Here is a 20197-nt window from a genome sequence, read left to right on the forward strand (position 1 = left end):
CGCAGCGGTCATGCTCGATTGCGCTCCACCACAAGGCTCTGTATGGAGGTTGTAGGAAAACGATAATTGCGCTTCGCATAGGTATACGCTTTTGTGCGTGCTTATATTATAGCGACAGGTATGGTAAGTGTGTTCTGAGTGCAATAGCGAAATCTACATGGTATGCTATGTTGTACAGTGATAGCTGGGGTAAATATGAAGCATGTTTAAGAACAAGAAAAAAGCAGTCGTTGTGATGTTGTGCTCTGGTTGACAATAAACGACGCACACTCGTAGACAGCAGCACGTAGACAGCCCTACTATAGACGGCAGCTGGAGATCAGAGTGTAGCGATCGCTCACAGATGATCAAGAGGTTTAAGAGGATGTGCGGACGTCGATAAACGATCATCAGATGAGAGGAGCTCATAACGCTATCGCATTAGTCACTTGAATTAAGCATGGACATCATTGCGTACGTTTTTTAGTAGATTCTCATCTTTGTCTTTAGGAATATAAAAGGTTCCCCAGATGAGAGGACGGCAACAGTACTTACCAATGTTGATTTAATGCCAGCAGGCACAGAAGCTTCAAAATCGCGGCCATGGTGTTTTCGAATCTCTGGCCAATTGACAGCATGGGTCACGCTAGGATGTTCTTTTTTTTTATGTCTTGGTAATCATAGATAAGCACAAATCACAATGGGACTGTTAGCTTAGCAACATCAGTTGAAAAACAAGTAAGCTGACGGAACGACCCAAAGTCCTGGATGTGAAGTTTATGAGTGCAAATAGACGAACGATTGCGCACCTGCTGCGTGACTGCGCAAAACAGACGACCCTCGCTATAATCGCTATCAACGAGCTGTCGAAGCCACAATACGGCTCAGATAATGCGAACACTCTCCGGTCATCAGTCGCGCAAGATTGTGTTAGTCGCGATTTCGATAGACAACACGGCTATTGTGTAGTATCTCAATACTCAACGAAGCGTCGTATCTGGATGCACGTGCCTGTCGCGAGCATTTCTTTTCATTTATTGGGAGTTCGTGGAAGGTGCTGGCAGTGCGTCCGCCCGGGCCAGTGCAGCAGCCGTGAATCTGGTGAGTGAGCGGGAGCATCTCCATTCCTTCAATGTTTTATGGCGAGCCAGTTTTGTTTATCTTTCCCGGTGCTCCGCCGACAAGAAAATGCTAACAACACCATAAGGTGTTATACTAAGTCTTATTAAAATTTCTGAAATAATTTCTTTTGTACATAATTTGTTGAGACTGTAACTTCGTACTCGGGGCGTGTGAACAGGCCCATGTCGTTGCTTCGCTTTTTCTCTCTCGAAAGAGAGAGTGAAAAATTTAAAGAGTGAGAGAGAGAGAGAGAAAGTTTACTACAACACAAAGCGCAATATATTACGTTGGATGAACGAATAACAGCGAGAGAAAAAAAATAAAGTGCGCATACATGCAAATGCACGCACGAAATACCCTAGAAGAGGAACAAGAGGTAACTTACGCTCTCCTTGAGGCCTGCACCACGCAGGAATAAAATTGAAATTGTAGCGCGCAGTGTAGAGGCAGGAAATCGTCGAGTTCCTAGAACGACCGCGTCATTGTCGATCCCTAGATATCCACCTAAAGCTCTGCTTTCCTCCTCGCTTACCACGACGTGGGATAACGCTCATATGTCTTTTATGGCTTGGAATATCCTTCACAAATGCCTACTCCTTCCTCGTCGGAGTGAACAAAAGTCCTGAATGTGAAGTTTGTGAATGTAGAGAGCCGATTGCACGCTTTCTGTCTGACTGTTCTGGTTTCAGTGCACCAAGAAAAGCGCTATGCACTACGCTCGGCATGCTCGACCACTGTCCCCTTCCGGAAAACACAATTCTTGTGCCGGGCACGGTCCTGTGGAGCCGACGTTAAACCGAGTTGCTCTAAAAGCGGTAATATGTGTGAGCCTTATTGTTTCTTTCGTTCTTTCTTTTTTTATTTTTTTAAGCACCAATATTCTATGAAGAGCGAAGCACTGACTGCGATATGGCAAGGTTTAGCGTTGCGCTTGAACTTCTCGGTTGGTGTTCCAACTATACACGCGAGTCCGACAGACGCGGATGCGAAATACGCGCGGGTGCGCCAAAATTTCTGGCACCCTTGAAAGCTTTAAGACGGCGTGCAAGGCCTGTAATGACATCGCACAGAACCCTCTGTACAATGCCCTTAAAAAGCCGCGCCAGTAAAATTATGACACTTTCAGCTTTGAGTACTGACATTGCCTTGCACTTCTGATATTTAATAGTGTGAGAAGATTTAAGATAAAAGGCATGCGCTGTGAATGTTATGGTTCATGACATTTGTTCGGGACAGACTTTAAGCAGTGCCGTATACTCTCCTTTCCTTCCCTCACCCCCGCCCACCCCCCGTTTTTTTTTTCTTCTTTTCTTTTTCTTTTTTCTAACATCTCTTTTCTGTTATCTTTTATTCCCCTTACTCCCTTTCCCCGGCACAGCGTAGCCAGCCGGTACAGTGGACTGGCTAACCTCCCTGCCTTTCCGTCTATTCCTGCTTCCATCTTCGATTGCGGGTGGCCATTCTCTAAATTCTGAGAAATAATTTAGTGGAGAACGTAAGACCAGGTATGAGCAACTTTAGTGAGTGAATAGTGCAGCAATATAAAACGCCTATACGGCATGGATAAGCATATAGCGTACATATACCTAGATGTATGCAGAGCCCGACGGCGGTGGCATGAATTCCCTTGGAGTGCCCATATAATTGATATCTCAATAAAGAAAGACTGCAATCGTTGTCAGGTGTCTTCCACGTGTTTGTACGAACAGATTCGTCTGATATTCTCTTCATCTCGTCTACGCTTTCCTCTTCCCCTAGTGCAAGGCAGCCAGTTGTTAAGTGTAAAGTTATTCTGCCTAACATTTGCCTTTCACATCTTATTCTCCCTCCCTCTCTCCATCTTATCTTTCTGTTCCCTCTTTCCCGTCCCCCAGAGTAGGGTAGCCAACCAGACGCATTTCTGGTTAACATCCCTGCCTTCTCTCTTTATTTCCTCCTCCTCCGCCATTGTCTGTTCGCTTCATGTGATTGGGGCAGATGTAGGACGTAAGGGGATACACGCGTCGCATATCTGGCCAGTAGCGCAGCGAATGTAGACAGGAGCGCGAAGGGAACACGACAGATGCATATTAGAGATGGAATCATTGGAAGACGGGCTATGGGAGTAGAAACAACGTGGTCGGTAACACTAGCGCATCGTCCTGGAGTTTTCGCTGGTAGCTGTCAGCTACGGAGTCGGGCGCCGGTTTTGAGTGTGAATACGACCAAGAGGCTTGTAGTCGGTAATCTTCTTGCTTGACAATCGTGGTAGGCCACTGTGGCCGTCTACAGAGGCCAATGCATGCATAGTTCGTGCTCACCTGATATGGTGAGCACGGACGAAATGGCACACGCACCCGGACTGCAAGAACGAGCGTGCCACCAATTGTTTTTTCATACTTTCCTTCGTCTTATGTGTTTCTCTGTACGCTCCGAATACCCGCGTAATTACGATTCCCCAACTAGCCCAGCAAGACGCTCTTCTAAGATCCACTGGACTTCCGCTCCTCTGCTTCCTGTTAACGTTGTATACCCCCCCCCCCCCCCTCCGCCGCCAAGCCCTCTCCATGTTCTTTTTTTTTCCTCCAGCACCTAAAGCACAACCATGAGTCTTCTCCTGGAGAAGCTCGTCTCCAGCGCGTGCGACTGGCGATGGATCACCACGGTGCTGGTCTTTGCGCTGTCCTACCTACTGGGCCGCTTCTACCACCGAGTGTCCAAATACCCGAGAGGACCCTTTCCGCTGCCACTTGTCGGAAACCTCTTGGGTAAGTCTACCCCAATCGCTCAAAGTGGCGCATTCTCTTAGTTTATCCACGCTTTGGCATCAGTCTGAGACCGCGGAACACTTCCGTGCGCACGTTTTTTGGCAGCCAAATTTGCCGAGAAAGAAAATTATTTTGCCCCTTAGTCAACTAAATAGGCACGTGCGCTAGATATGTTCAAATATAAGCAACACGCCAGATTTGTTAAATCTTAAAAACTTCAAGACGTAGCTGAAATACGGGGTCGCCGCTTAAAATTACACGATCGCATACCTGTGTGCGATTGTGTAACTTTAGTGCTTCAAAGTCTATAGACAGTCGATAGACGTCTGTATACTTTCTATAGAGAAATTTGTAAGGGGATATTAGGCCTTGATACTAGGTGACAACGCGTCGGAAATGTAGTGAGCACACGCTTGGCGCCCGTAAACCGCCGTGTCTACGTCCCGCAGCGCTTCGCAACGTTAAAGACCTGCACTTCAAGGCGACCGAACTGACCAAAACGTACGGCGACGTGTTCACCCTGTGGATGGCCCACAAGCCCATGGTGATCCTGAACGGCCAAGCCGCCATTCGAGAAGCGTTCCTCGAGCGCAGGCACGAGTTCGCCGGACGCCTCGAGACCAAAATGGGTGAGCACGTGTTTTTGCCAAGAGACGTTTCTGTGCATGGACACGCGCAACAGCAATTGCGGCCATTTATGTGCCACGGCATGATGACCACATTGGCATGTTGAGCTCGAGTTGATATCCCTAATATGACTTGTGTGCTTTCAACGTGCAGTGACATCTTTTTCCACAGTTCACCATACGTGACTCGCCCTAGCACGCCTAAAGGGGTTCTGAACCACGCCTCGGGCTTGGTGAAAAAACATATAGCGCGCGGATGGCACATACGCTGCTGTGATGAAGATCTTAGCCTATAGTTTTGCAGTCGTGCGCGGCGAGTGGAGCTCGCAAGCGGAGCGCGAAGTCACCTTTCTCCCAAACGCCCTCTTTTTTAACAGAAGCTTGCTCCTCGCTCTCTTCTACACGCTTCATTTCGTAATACATCAGTTTTCCAAACGCGGCTGCTATTAGTCATTAGCTCACATCAATCAAGAAGGGTGTTTCGATCGGTGCGCTTCTTCCTACTGTTACTGTGTATATTTATTGATACAGTTTAATAAACAGGCTATAATGTAAGCGAAAATCTACTTTAGAATTTCGATAATAATTACGTGCTTTCGGAAGACGCCGAATATCTTCTGCTCCCGCTTGGCCTCGGCCGCCCGTGTAGGAATGGCGTAGCAGGCTGGCCGCGTAGGAATGGGCCAGCCTGCTTATCGCGGTGTCGTAGCCGTCGGGTCTAGCTAATTTCGGCTAGACCTGCACACTCGACCAGCCTAGAACCACGCGAAACTTAAGGTCAGACAACACCCACGCTTGCCAGCACGCGCTCACTCCTGGCCGCTCCTGGTTAGACGACTTGGCACACTTGGTTTCGTACTGAACCATTGATAGCGCTTCAAAATGCGCAAGTTGGATGTGGCTACTATCCGTCGGTCAAGCCGGAGTAGGACAGAGCCGGTCCGCGCCACGCGGCACGGCCAGACTGGAGCATGTGAGCGCGAGCACGCACTCGAGCCCCGTCGTGCAAAAACCAAACCTGAATATCGCGGCCGCTGCGGCATGCCGCGACGAGACCGCTGGCTGAGCGCACTGCAGCTCGCTGAGGACAAGCGCGTTTGGCTTACGTTTGGCTTACGTTTGGCTAACGTTTGGCTTACGTTTGGCTTACGTTTGGCGTACGTCTGGCTCGCGTTTGGTTTACGTTTGGCTAAAGTTTGGCGCGTCGTAGGTGCCAAAATTGGAAATAGTGGCGTCTACGGGGACATCCAAAATCAGATTTGAATTTCGCGCCACGGTGACGCTCAGTATGCGGAGCGTTGTGGGTACGCCCCGGTCTGCCGTAGCCTTGGCTGTGCAAGACTTTGAAGAAAGGGACGGAAGCAGCGCAAAGGGCGCGTTTGAATGCCAATAGCTCCGATTCTGCTGAACGCATTGAATTACTTTTTTTGCGCAAATTATTTCTAAAACAGCCTATTTGTACTTCAAATGCGTTTCTCCACTTCGATAAAAAAGTGGTGCATGGCCCCTTTAATGCATGCATGGGCGCACGCTTGTACACAAGAGGTTCGTAGTTCGATTCTTTAATGCGTAGCTTCTCCTTTTTTTTCGATATTCACATGAGTGTAACAATTAAATTCTGGGGTTTAACGTCCCGAAACTAAACAGCGGGTTATGAGGGAGGCCGTATTTGCAGGCCCCGAATTAATTGTAACTACTTGGGGTTCTATAGCGTTCACCTAAATCTAAGTAAGTACGTCAATAATGGTGTTTTTTTTTTTACGTTTGTTACCTATTGAAACGTGGTCGCCGCCGCATGCTGGAATCACTACTGCCACCTCGTGTTTATCCAGAGAACGCCATGGCACTTCAAGATAATGCTGTGTAGTGGGAATAAAACACATTTAAGATAGCCGCATGAAACTGCGTGTTCAATTCATCCGAATTCAAACAACCTCTACACGTTTTTTTTTTTTTTTTAATTGTATACACGCCTGCTTTCTTACGAGGACATTTTCACATTGGCGCGCAACAGGCGAATTGCAAACTCAGGGAAACCACGACATCCTGTTCGAAGACTACAACCCACGATGGAAGGCCCTCCGAAAGGTCGCTCTGCTGGCTGTGAGGTGAGAGTACCCTGAGCAGACGGACAATGTTCGTCATTTCGATGAGCCTGGAAAAAGGCAGCTGAGAAGTGCATACGATGTCTAAATAGCCTGTCATGTCTGTACAAATGCGGGCTATTTTCTGCCAAGTAAACGCTTAGTTCTACTGTCCTATATACTTAGTATAAGGCACGCAAATTTAGTCCTTCTAGCGAAGAACAGTTGTTCCTTACATTTTCTTTTGCGATGAGGGAAGCTTTGATTGAACTGGACTGTTCGGCGCATTTGTTGCTACGCAAAACGCAATTACACGTGTGATTCATAAGATAACTATTTATTCACCACTCCTTTTGATAGTCCCGCCAGACCTTACTGACACAAGATCAAATAAACGTCTGTGTGAGCGTGTCTTTACCGCCTGATCGTTCTTAAATATTTGTCCGAATTTGTCCTTTTTTTTAATATTTGTCCTTAATACAAGTTGACTCACTTCCTTGATGGCGGATATATGTACATTATATAATTACTGACATCATATTTTAGCGCGATAAATTCAATACGCGCTAAGCGTGCCCGACACAGCTTCTGCAGTCACAAGATTTCGCCGTCATGAATGAGCGAACCCGTTCGCTCGTATCCTGCCTTTCCGACTGTCGCAGGAAATACGCGGTGAGTGACTCCCTGGAGAAGCTGTGTGCGGATGTAGTTGACGCCTACGTGGACTCCTTGCCAGACGGACCTCAGATCGTCGACTCAAGAAAGCCATTTTTCTACCTGCTCTACAACGTGATTGGAGTATCCGTCTACGGCACAAAGTGAGCGATGGCCTCAGAGTATATTAGTATAACGCGTCCCACGTAACTTGAGCCAACTTTAAAAAATATTCAAATGCCACGTAGCTGGACAGAACCAAGGTAATGTAGTTTGCCGTCGCTTGCAGATACTTAGATTATTATTTTTTTGCATTCCGACTGATTGCATGATTAGGCTTAATTAATTGCTCAACTTCTCAAATATTATAATTAGATGAATAGTGTCAATGATAAAACTGCAAACCAACATGATAAACTTCCGATACAGTTTTTTTCTGTTGCTCAATTCGTGCTGCATAAAAGTGTTTTTCCAAGCATAAAAGAAGCCAGTGATTACGCGAAAAATTGTCGCGCGGTTGGCCGCTCGAGGCACTTTGCGTGTATTAGCGGTATGCGGTAGTGAAAGAGAGAGAGAGAGAAAAGACGCGAGCCTTGATCACACTTTTACGTGCAATAAGCCATGTGCAGCGTATCTTAAGTCGCGCACTCAATTCTGTCGCCTTTAAGTACTGTATACAGGAGCTCGAGTGGCTCTCTCGTATGACGAGCTGTGAGGCCAGGCTCCAAAGACCATAACAGTAATGGTAACGGTAGGATGGTAACGCCTCTATGCTAAGACACTCTAACATGACGACTTTACGATCATTGTGTTAATTGATACGGGTGCTTAAATGTTTTTCCTAAGAATCATCTATACTCTTCTTGAGACTACTTAGCCGCTGAACAGCGTGGGGCTATACAAAAAGCACGGAACAGCCCGCAGACTTCTTGCTAGCTGCAAGGATTTCACAGACAGCTCATGCACGATTCCTGCTCCGCCATCTTCTTCAGACATCTCGGTGCGAACACACTGTCTCTAGAAAATTCACGCTACGTACGAACCTCTGACCAACAATTATTTTACCCTAACGCGGTCGAGGCTTCGATAAACGAGGTGCATCGAAGCAACTCACGACACCCTATTGACAGCTGGACGCACACTGCTCGACTAATTATTGTAGCCATGTCATACAAGTCATCTGTCTTCCCCATCCTTGCATGTTTCATGTTGTTTGGGATGTACAAAGACTGATTGCGTCTTTCTTACTTGAACGAACTAAAATGAAGGATAGCTATAGTTGAATCACTGAGTGCCGCTTATGTTTGGAGTTGCAGACAACTATTATCCAGAGTCAGCGCATTCTATAAGAATTTTTCTAGCCAGACTTTTGCGCAACGAGATTCGGCTGTTAAAATTTTTATATAGACTTCATTTACCACGAATCCTGAAATAACAAAGCCTACACGATCCCCTTCCTCGATTGAATCAACGCGATGGTTAAATTATGTTCGTTTAGCGTGCCAACTAAAAGACTTTTGTTATCTATTACGCGCTCGAATACTGTTCGGCACGCCGAGATTACTGCATTACCCGCTTACGTCAAGCATATGCCATGGCACGTATCACATGCATTTTGTTCAAGTAAAAACAGACGGAATACAATTATTCATTTACAATAAGTGATGGCCTATTTCAAATGCATAACTTAGACGTGCGTCCTAAACTAAGTAGACAAGTTAATCATCTAAATCTCAGCAACAAGCGAACTTGTTCCAATATACCAGCCCAAGTCGCGCCCGCCAGTTAAAATCACGCATGCGCTACCCCACCCCCCCTTCCCTCTTCGAAGGGCAGCATCATTTTGCAATGCTCTTTTTTTTTCTTCGAGCGTCCTAATTAACAGAAAAGATAGGAAGTACATAAGCACAAACTTATAGTGAAATCAGCACGGATACGAAAATGTTTTCTCACGATGATTTGATAGCAATACCGTTACGATGCGTATTGCATATGACGGGCGCCTGGCACCGTATGACAGGCCACGCCGCAGTCATCATAGACGAGTCTTTTGTTCAGGCTGGACGAAGAGGACAAGGAGATCCGGCGTCTGGAAGCTATCGACTCCCAGTTCGTCGAGGTCGCGCCTAACGGACTACCGAGCGACATCGCGCCCTGGCTGGCATTCCTGTACCGTGGACGGGAGAAGAAGGTTGAGGACCTGTTCCGCGAGTTCAGGGAGATCGTCGGCAGGCTTTTCACCAAAGCTGAAGCCAGCTACGTCCCAGGTGCATGTACTTGCTCACCTCTTGACAACAGTTGTTAGGCCTCAGTACAACCGCGAGGCTATGGTTCGGCTTAACAATCTATGTCGTTCACACTTGCTCAAGTATATACATTCTTACGGTGGAATGCAGAGTACGGTGGGAATTTGAGGTCACAGAGTCGTCAGTTGCCGATCAAGAAGGGGATCAGGCAAGAAGACACAATAACGTGTCCATTACTACATATTTATTTATTCATACGCTGTGTCGGTTTCATTTGCTTGTGTTTTGAACTTCAATTATTGTAAGCAACTTTTTGTATTTGTTTATTTTTCATTAACTTCGTGTTTTCTTATGTCTGTCGCTGCTATGTTGCCAAAATGTATTAATTCATGCAATGTTAAATTACTAATAGGAGGTCCCCCTGACAGTTCTTGTAACTCCGGGACTTCCTTCTGTACTAATGATGAATGACGAAATAAATAAAGATAAATAAATCAGCAACGTCGACATTAGTGTTTTCTTCTGCAATGCAGGCAAGACTGAGAACTTTACGCACGCCATGCTTGCTGCTCGGGAGGAAGCCATCCGGGAGGAGAAGGGAGACGCCGAATACCTGACCAAAGGAAACATGGTGCAGGTTGTTCTGAACATCTTCGGTGGTACGTATGCTCCAGCTTTTCAAGGTGTCCTCATTTTTATTCCTCGTCAGGTCAACGGCAGTGGAGTTGCCCAGTCATCGCGCACATTTTTCTCAATTACGTCGAAATGAAAGGTGTGCATTCTGTCGTTAGTGAGCAAAGTAGGTCGACCAAAAAAAAGCGATTACTAATAAGCGTTTGCGAGTATAATCCGGTCGAGCATGGCCACGGCTTAGGAGACTGATGCTCGTTTTGTTCGTCTTGAGCGTATTAGAGTGGATGTGGGGGGGGGGGGTTCGGTAGCGAAGTTATAACTCACAGATAAAAGTTTTCATCTATCCAGAATAAGAAACTCTTGCTAATAACACGCAATGAAAGCAAACATCTTATTTCATTCTTCGCCTTATGATTTCGTCTGTACGGGGCATTATGTCGACTTCCGATTGCGGTTTTAAAAGAAACAATTGACACCATAGCGCTCTTTAGATCAGCTTGCGAACAAGAAATTTTGTGGAATCAGCCCTGTAGCTTTTCTTTTTTTTCTTTGCAGTGTGCTGTTGGCTTGTTCGCATCGGATGTCAAACGCTTTCGCTTAATGCCCACGACAGTATGCAGCCTGGCGCGTATGTTACCGCGATGTGCAATAAAAAAAAAACATGCTAGGTATCATAGCTACCCAGGGTGCACTACACGCCGATAGCAAGTTAATCTTTGCACTGGTTCAGGAACATTTTCGTATGAAGTCTCCTGTACGTCATGTATACCCGGCGTGGTTGCTCAGTGGCTATGGTGTTAGGCTGCTGAGCACGAGGTCGCGGGATCGAATCCCGGCCACGGCGACCGCATTTCGATGGGGGCGAAATGCGAAAACACCCGTGTACTTAGATTTAGGTGCACGTTAAAGAACCCCAGGTGGTCAAAATTTCCGGAGTCCCCCACTACGGCGTGCCTCATAATCAGGAAGTGGTTTTGGCACGTAAAACCCCATATATTATATATATGTACGTCATGTATGCTTTCGGAACGTCTAATCATGCAAAATTTTACTTGCGATACTCAGTGTATTCACTCGTTCGTGTCGTCTTGTCCGAGGCCTCTTATGTGACATACGTCTAACCATGCAACAAATGTGAAAAAAAAAAGACGCGAAAGTGCGCACCTGAATCTCGAAGGCAGCAGTCGTCATTCGCGAAGTGCGTACTAAACAGGGTCACAATACCGCGTCGCATTTTAGCGCTGCAGCAAACAAAGGCTTCACCAAAGCGCATGGTGTCTTATCGTTGCCGGCGCGAATTCGTGCAAGTGCACATCAAGCGGCAATGATGAACAAAACATGTACGTCAGCGGCAGTGTTAAAGGGAGAACTCAACTTGCTAAGGCAAGCATTTCCAGTTGCCGTCTTGCGCTCTAGGTTTTCAAGTTTTCATTCGTTCATCCTTTTTCAAAGTGTATCTCTTCGCTTCGCAGCTGCGACTGACACTTCGGCAGGAGAACTACAATGGCTGTTTCTGATGATGGCAAAGGAACCGAAAATACAAGAGAAAATTCAAAAAGAAATCGAGGACACCATCGGTAAGTAGTGCTTTTTTTTGTCAAACTTTTAAAGAAAACTCAGCATAAGAATGCTTCGGTCAGGACATTGCATGCAGTGACACTGTTGCAACGACGCAGACAAGCACAGCTATAGCGTACGTCACGGTAGAGCTATGTCATTAAGACATGATATTGTCACTAGCACCAGGTCTGGCATTTCATGACCAACTTCGGTATCAAATTAGAATAAGTGCTTTACGGCCTTCACAGCTATTCAGTGTGCCCCTTTTACGTACTATACAAGCGTACGCTAGAGTTTCTAAAACTTCGAAAATTGGTGTCCGCACTCGCTTCCTCACTGCTTTTTAATGCGAATGGCATTCTCGCCATTGTCAGACCAGTTTTCTTTCCGGCTATCTCGCTAACCCGGCAATATCGTGGACCGATTCCGAAAACAGTGCAGCCTGAAAAAGTGTGCCGATTCCGTGTGCAGTCTTCAGTGTGTGCCGTTCACGTGGGTTCACGTGAACCCACGTGAACTTGGGTGTGCCAGCTTGGGTATGTGGTCCTGGGGTCGGTATGTGCAGCTGGGCAAGTGCACGCGTAACCTCTCTGACACCGACTTTGGTCACTGTGCACGTGCCACTCGATGTGCGTGAACTTCACGGTGGCGCCGTCAGAAGGCGCAGCGTGTCCAGAGAGAAGCGCTAGAGAGGATCCCGGCTGCAGCACCCGTCCCGTGCGTGACGCGCTTCGGCTCTACGCATACTTGGATGGTCACCGTAGCTGAGTTCTGCCCGAATTTTTTTTTTTCCAGGGAGCACGCCACCAGTGTACAAGGATAGAGCCAGGCTTCCCTATACCGTGGCTTGCCTGCTAGAGGCGCTTCGCTTCCGACCCATAGCCCCACTTGGTCTACCCCACAAGTCGTCTACGGAGACCAAAGTTGGTGAGTACGCGCTGAGTAATATCATCATCATCAGCCTGGTTACGCCCACTGCAGGGCAAAGGCCTCTCCCATACTTCTCCAACTACCCTGGTCATGTACTAATTGTGGTCATGTTGTCCCTGCAAACTTCTTAATCTCATCCGCCCACCTAAATTTCTGCCGCCCTCTGCTACGCTTCCCTTCCCTTGGAATCCATTCCGTAACTCTTAATGACCATCGGTTATCTTCCCTCCTCATTACGTGTCCTGCCCACGCCCATGTCTTTTTCTTGATTTCAACTAAGATATCATTAACTCGCGTTTGTTCCCTCACCCACTCTGCCCTTTTCTTGTCCCTTAACGTTACACCTATCTGAGTAATATGTCAAGCATTAAAGATAGCAGGCATTATGGCCGCAATAAGGTTACGGTATACGTACGCGTTTCAGAATTTTTTCCTTCTTCTCTTACAATTACTATTTGATTCTCGTCGTGTAAAGGGCGTCTTTGAAGGTTAAACAACGCTAAATTTTAAAATGCTATTTCGCTTATGAATGAAGAGAAAATAGCAAATGCATGCCTGTCACGCACACAGCGATAACTCGAAACTGCGCGCAAATGTAATACGATTAGGCACTGATGTACTATTCGACTAATGCAGGCAAACAACTAAGCTGTGCAATGAACTAAGATGTTTCGACAAGATTAGCGCAAAGCTCGTTATAGGTAAACATTTTTTTTCTTCTTTTTTTCGTAAATCTGCCATTTGAGACAAAATGAAGCATCGTAACAATAAAAGTTTTCAGTGACCTTAGTTTATGGAACAGCCTAACTAATGTAAAGCACGAAGCATGCGAATATTCATTCCATAGCGTTTGCTCATATCTAAGTTATCAATGTTCGCCTAACAAGAGATTGCAAAATTGGCCCGGATTTCGGTACATGTACACGTCGCGCCATCTTCCAGCGGCGGCCGCGCGCCCCGCCGTAACTGAATAGGATAAAGACGAAAAAAAAACTCATAACTCACGAATAAGATACGTTATCGAAAATGACGCGCTGCTATTCGTGCCAAAGGCCCACTGAGATATTGGGAAATTCCAGTAATGTGCCGCATTTTTTTTCACAATAGTTGTGAAAAAAGCCGAGTAAAAGATTTTGTGAGTTACAGAAATTATTTGCACTACCAAAATTGCCTATTATTTTTTAACGAAACAAAAGTAAAACTTAATTCCACCTGTATCACATTTTTGACAGTCTGAAGGCGCTTAATTAACGTGTCAAAATAAGAAACGAATTTATATTAACGCAAAAGCGTTAAGGGCCCCGTGTCGCAGAAAATCCTGCGTCGGCGTCCAGCGTCGGACGTCGTCTCGGCAGAAGGATTTTCGAACCACCCATACCCAGGCCCTCCATGTGGCGCAAAGAAGTTGCTGAAATAACTGAATTTATCAAGCTAAAATACGAAGAAATATCGTAAAGTACGACTTACACACAACCTACAGATATGATAGCGTCGAATTGTAATGTGAATATACGAGAAAACAAAATTCTGTTACGCGAAAACTCAAACCCCTTTTCCAACGTTTCTACAATCATATACCGGCCACGCCGTGCGCCATTTGCGCGCGCCTACGTGTGAATATCTCGGAGGCCACGGAGCGGCGCGCTAGTTTCCTTGAAAGACTTCCAGATGGCGCTCGCCTCCGCTGCATCGCTGTCCACGCAAGAGGCCGAGTTTCTACCAGAAAGCCCACCTTAATGCATATAGCGTTCGCCGAGAGCGTTTCCCGGTAAACATTACGGTTACACAACCTGCAGTTGCCGGGATGCGTGAGAAGCAGACAAGGATCTTTTAATGATATCGCGTTCCACTCTTAAAGGCGAAGCTTAAGCCTCCAATTTCTTTAAAATTTTATATTCAAGATAAACGCAATCCTAAAGGTACTCAGATATCTTGAATGTGACCGGCATAAGTGAGAAAGAAACAGTGTTCAACAGCCCGGCAAGGAATCAATGTCTTCCATAAAACCGCACTACGCCTGCTATCTGTGCTTCCGTGCTAAAAACGTAGTTCCCGAGGTACGTCGATATTAGGGAGCTTTAGTTAGTCCGGTAAACGCAGGCAGACAGAGTTTTACGGAATGGGCGGCGGCGTAGACGTGAGCGGCTGGAGCGGTGCAGACACCTGGTGGCGCAGAACTTAACCAGACAAACAAAGGGCTAATATTGCAATAACCAAGCGTATTCTTCTATGCTGCTAGTCTCAGTTTTCGCAGAAGCTTAATTGTGTCACGATTCGCATCTGCTGAAAATTTACAGCGGCAGCGTACACTAGGTTGATGCAATATTAGGTTTGCGTTTGTCTGGTTCGGTTCTGAACCACGAGGTGACACCACCTGACACCACCCGCCTGAATGAGATGCGCAAACAGTCACGTCACTTGTGAGCGTCTGCTAAGCGCGTGACAGTTGCGTTCTTCGGCAGTTCCAACAACTCAGTAAGTACTTTCTGTTGGGACTAATTCAAAAAGCGCGCCAAAATGCGCGGATTCATCGGTCGGTGCAGTGGTCGAAGACACATTGGGAGCTATCTGATAAAGGAAGAAAAGCGGGATACAAAATTTCTTTGTCCGTACCTCTTCAGGGCACTTCAATTGAGGCTTCTAAAGAGAAACAAGCGACCTGCTCTGTTTACGTGGAACCCGCGATTCGCAACTTTTTTTTCCACAATGAGCTTACGCCAGCGTCTGCCAGTATGTGTCTCCACTAAAATTAAAAGATCGTGAAGTGTATTTAAAATATCGCTATTGAAGACATGATAAGCGATCAAAATGTCAGTAGCATGTCGACAGCAACACTTGAAGATTTGGCGTGAGAATATATACGTACGTGCGACGCATTTCTACGAAAGGCATTTTGCTGACGCTATCCAACGCGGTAGAGAGTGTAAAACGGGCTTGTAGTGTACTTAAAGCTGAAAGATATCCGCACCGAGGGCGGGCTCGACACAAGTTTTAATGAGGACGTCCGTCCGTGTTCCGCAGGAGAGCTCGTCATACCCAAGGGTACCGGGATCTTGTACAACGTATACAGCGTAAACCACGACCCCACGATGTGGGAGAAGCCGGAAGAATTCAGGCCCGAACGCTTCTTGGACTCGGCCACGGGAAAGCTGCGCCAGGACGCTGGCCCGCTGATAACCTTCGGCATGGGTCCCCGCACATGTCCAGGAGAGAAGCTGGCACACATGGACATGTTCTACATCCTCGTGCGACTCATGCAGAAACTCAGCTGCAGCGCCCCAGGAAAGCCTTCGGATGTGAACCTTGACGGCAATGGCTCCAGCCTCTTCCTGCTGCCCGAAAAGCAGAACATTGTGCTGACCAAGCGACACTAGACTGTTGCTCGGTCCGCGCTCTCGCGGAACAGTAGTACGCGACTGCGATGTCGTGTTTCTCGAAGTTGACGACGCTGTGTGTGCAGCAGCTGCAAAGCTGTGGTCTCGCTTTCCGAGTTACTGCACTATGCTTCTCACGAACACCTTATTGTGTCGCTTAAAATTTAAGCAAGACCTCAAATACAATACGAAACATGTATTTAGACTATGCGATTCACCACGCAATCGCGCTACGTTTTATGTTATTACAGAACAGCTGTGGGAACAGGCTACCGCCATGGACAGACGTACTGTCATATGTCGGATATTAAGGGTTTACATAACGGTCTGACATCGGGCTGGTTCTAATAAAAGCCCACTTTTCTTGAGCATACGTTGCGTGTGTAGTACGCACTACATAACGTGCCAGCTTTTGCCATGTTAGATGCCACTGTGCCGTCCATGTTTAGTGAAGGCACCAATAGCATACCGCGTGCACCCACCATATGTCCGCGAGGTCATCGGGACAGGTCTGGCAGTGTAGTTATTTCGGTATGCTCATTAGCACACTGTAAAAATGTTTGCACCCTTAATTTGCCTTCCGGGTCGGTATGGACGAGAACGCGTCTTTTTGTCCTTGCTCTTCTTCCCGTCTTTACTTCCCCTTTCCCTAGTGCAGGGTAGCAAACCGGAGGCTTTAACTCTGGTTAACCTCCCAGCCTAACTAGACGTGTGATGAGAAAAGACGTAGTTGAAAGCTATGTAATCATCCTGACAGCCATGGGCGCATAGAAATATCCGACAATTTCACAGGGAGAGATATGAAACTCTCCTGTCGGGTATTACAGCGTAGACGAACGGCCAAGTACGGTAAGAAAATTACGATGCCGTTCAAGTGAACATACTTCTTAACAATGTAAATGAAGAGCCGAAATTCGGTCAGGTTTGGCTTAGTGGAACCCTCTGTGCACTTAGCTGTCGATGCGGTTGCCAATGGCCCGGATGGTACAATGGAATATTCACTGTCGCATCACGCGCTATTGAGCATGTCCTCTTTGCACTAGCTAGGCACTGAGATTCTTTGAGGGCATCTAGGGCGCGCCCTAAAGGACTCTAATAAAGTCTTTCATCCATCCATCTATCCATCTAACCGGTCAAGTCCGCCACAAGGATGACCTACCAGGCCATTCGACGCGCCAAGTGTACTTTGCGCGTCGAACGCATACATGTGCGTATACGTGAATATATCGTTCAACAGGAATGGGCAAGCATGACCAGCCGCCGTAGACGTAGGCCCGAACCGCTTGAACAGTGCGCTGCGAAGACGACGATGTTCTTTCCTTCGCTACTCGGTTAAGTGCCACAAAGTATTCACTCCGGCAACTCCAACCGCGCAACACCCCGTGAACGATTGATTGACGGAGTTTAAAGTCCCAGAGCATCACAGGAGCTATAAGACACACCCATAGCGGAATATTGCAGATTTCTACCAGCTCGAGTTAATCTCTAACGAAGCATCCAAAGCACAGTATACTCAAATCTTTTTTTTAACAACGACTTTTTTTATATATCTATAGTAAGACGGCCGCCGCGGCCAGGGATCGAAATTGTTACCTTGTGCTCAGCTGCAGAATGCCACCCGTCGCGGCGGGTATATCGCGCTGTGATGAGGGACATTCACCGCCGATGCAAAAAGCGCCTGCTGCCGAACACCAGCTCCATTGAGATCAGCTCGCGCGACACATCCCGAACACGAGAGTTGACGCTGTGTTGGGGAGGACTGCTCGAGGTCAGCCAACACCACCTAGTTCTCTAGAGGGTGTTCGGACAGCCCTTATCTCCCGCCGCTCTCTCCCCCTGACGGGAGAGGAAGATGGCAGCCGATTTCCATGCCGCTGGAAACAACGCACGCACGCACACATCGCGAATCGGCTTATGTTACAGGGCTCCAGTTATAGCCACCTCTACTACCGCTGCAGAAAATGATCGCACTTTCCCTTCTTTTGAATTCGATCGCAGTCGAAAACGCGGAGCTACAACATACACTCTTAGAAATATTTACACCCTTTGCGGCTTATCTTGTCCCACAACAATAATCGTCATCTGTCTTGCCAGAGTTTCCTTTCTTGAAAGCTCGGTGCTCGCTACTTTCCTTTCGAGAAGCTGCGTCACACTGATAACGCGCATGCCGTTCGTGACTGGGAAGTACCGGGCTCGCAGCGTTAAAGGAAGGAAACGCGGGCAAGACAGATGACGATTATTGTTGTGGGACAAGACACACCCCAAAGGGTGTAAATATTTCTAAGTGTACACTCCTAAACCAATGTACACCCTTTGGGGTGTATATTTGCCACACAACAATAATCATGTCTGGCTCGCGTTTCCTTTCTTCAAAACGCTGCGCTCGCTACTTTCCTGTCGTGAATGCTTTGTCATGCTCATAACGGGCATGCCGTGCGTGACTTTGAAGTACCGGGCTCGGCCGCCTTAAAGAAAGGAAATGCGGACAATACAGATGACGATTATTGTGTGGCAAAAGGGTGGAATTTTGTTCAAGAGTGTACTCTCTTACACACTCTAAAAAAAGTTTGCACCCTTTGGGGTGTATATCTGCCACACAACAATAATCGTCATCTGCCTTCACGCGTTTCCTTTCTTTAACGCTGCGAGCCCGGTACTTTGCAGTGACGAACGGCATGCGCGTTATGAGCATGACATAGCATTCCCGACAGGAAAGTAGATGGCGCGGCGTTTTAAAGAAGGGAACCGCATCAAGGCGGATGACGATTGTTGTTGTGTGGCAGAGATAAACTCCAAAGGGTGCAAACTTTTCTTGCACTCTTAAAATGGTTGCACCTTTTGGGGAGTATATTTGTCCCACAACAATAATCATCTGCCTTGCTTGCGTTTCCTTTCCTGAAAACTCGGCGCTCGCTACTTTCCTGTTGAGAATGCTGCGTCACACTGATAACGCGCATGCCGTTCGTGAGTGGAAAGTGCCGGGCTCGCAGCGATAAAGAAAGGAAACGCGGGCAACACGGATGGCGATTATTGTTGTGGGTCAAGATACGCCCCAAAGGGTGTAAATTTTTCTAAGAGTGTAGAGTGCTCTACACTCTTAAAACGGTTGCACCCTTCGGGGTGTATATTTGTCCTACAACGATAATAGTCATCTGCCTTGCTTGCGTTTCCTTTCCTGAAAACTTGGCGCTCGCTACTTTCCTATCGAGAATGCTGCGTCACACTGATTAGGAGCATGCCGTTCGTGACTGGAAAGTACCGGGCTCGAAGCGTTAAAGAAAGGAAACGCGGGCAGCACGGATGACGATTATTGTTGTGGGACAAGATACGCCTGAAAGGGTGTAAATTTTTCTTAAGAGTGTAAAGAGAAGTTTACACCCGGTGTATATCTGCCACACAACGACAATCATCTGTCTTGCTTGCGTTTCCTTTCTTGAAAACGCCACGCCCGCCACTTACCTGTCGGCAATGCTACGTCATGCTGATAACGCGCATGCCGTTTGTTACTGGGAAGTACCGGGCTCGCAGCGTTAAAGAAAGGAAATGCGGACAAGACAGATGACGTTTGTGTGGCAAGATACCCCTCAAAGGGTGTAAACATTTCTAACTCTTAAAAAAGGTTGCACCCTTTGAGGTGTATATTTGTCCCACAACGATAATCATCTGCCTTGCTTATGTTTCTTTTTTGAAAACTCGGACCTCGCTACTTTCCTGTCGAGAATGCTGCGTCACACTGATAACGCGCATGCCGTTCGTGACAGGGAAGTATTGTGCTCGCCGCGTTGAAGAAAGGAAACGCGGGCAAGACAGATGACGATTATTGTTGTGCGGCAAGATACGACCGCAGGGTGTACTTTCGTTTAAGAGTGTAGCTAAAACGTCACGGCTTTAACTGCATTTCCGCGTGTTCTGGCCGTTCCCGTACTGAAAAATAAATCCATAAAATTTTAAGGAAACACGGCAATCGTTCACTGCAATTTTTAACACACTTATCTAGCACTGCACTGAAGCTGTCGAAATTCGTGAAGCCGTGCAAAGTGAGCACATCAATCAACAAGTCCAAGCCAGCGACGCCACTGAAAAGGCATCACCGATCGTGTCTACTGACGAAGCGCGCAAAGGAAAAGAATCGGTACAGAATAAGTTCATTGTCCCGGCATGTTTCATTCCTTCCGATTATGACCTCTGAACTGGAGGCCGTCAAGCGCAAACGCTGCCCCTTGCAACAATTGGCCAAGCACG

At 47.1% G+C, this 20197-nt stretch overlaps 1 protein-coding gene across 4 annotated transcripts; it reads left to right on the top strand.

Moving 5' to 3' along the window:
- The first annotated feature begins 926 nt into the window (after positions 1-926).
- LOC135909814 (steroid 17-alpha-hydroxylase/17,20 lyase-like) lies at positions 927-16326 on the top strand. 4 transcript variants are annotated; one of them, XM_065441889.1, is made up of 11 exons: positions 932-1080; positions 1791-1916; positions 3670-3848; positions 4298-4477; positions 6489-6582; positions 7221-7376; positions 9271-9479; positions 9992-10117; positions 11564-11668; positions 12447-12578; positions 15603-16326. In XM_065441889.1, exons 3-11 carry the CDS (start codon positions 3686-3688, stop codon positions 15953-15955), a joined length of 1518 nt encoding a protein of 505 aa, XP_065297961.1. In that variant the 5' UTR covers positions 932-1080; positions 1791-1916; positions 3670-3685; the 3' UTR covers positions 15956-16326. The 4 variants fall into 4 exon arrangements, with proteins under 4 accessions (XP_065297997.1, XP_065297961.1, XP_070387863.1 ...); XM_065441925.1 differs by lacking the exon at positions 1791-1916 and having other exon boundaries at positions 927-1080; XM_070531762.1 differs by lacking the exons at positions 932-1080; positions 1791-1916 and adding an exon at positions 2585-2606.
- Positions 16327-20197: the final 3871 nt, after the last annotated feature.

This window comes from Dermacentor albipictus, chromosome 1 (assembly GCF_038994185.2).
Source record: "Dermacentor albipictus isolate Rhodes 1998 colony chromosome 1, USDA_Dalb.pri_finalv2, whole genome shotgun sequence".
Lineage (NCBI taxonomy): Eukaryota > Metazoa > Arthropoda > Arachnida > Ixodida > Ixodidae > Dermacentor > Dermacentor albipictus.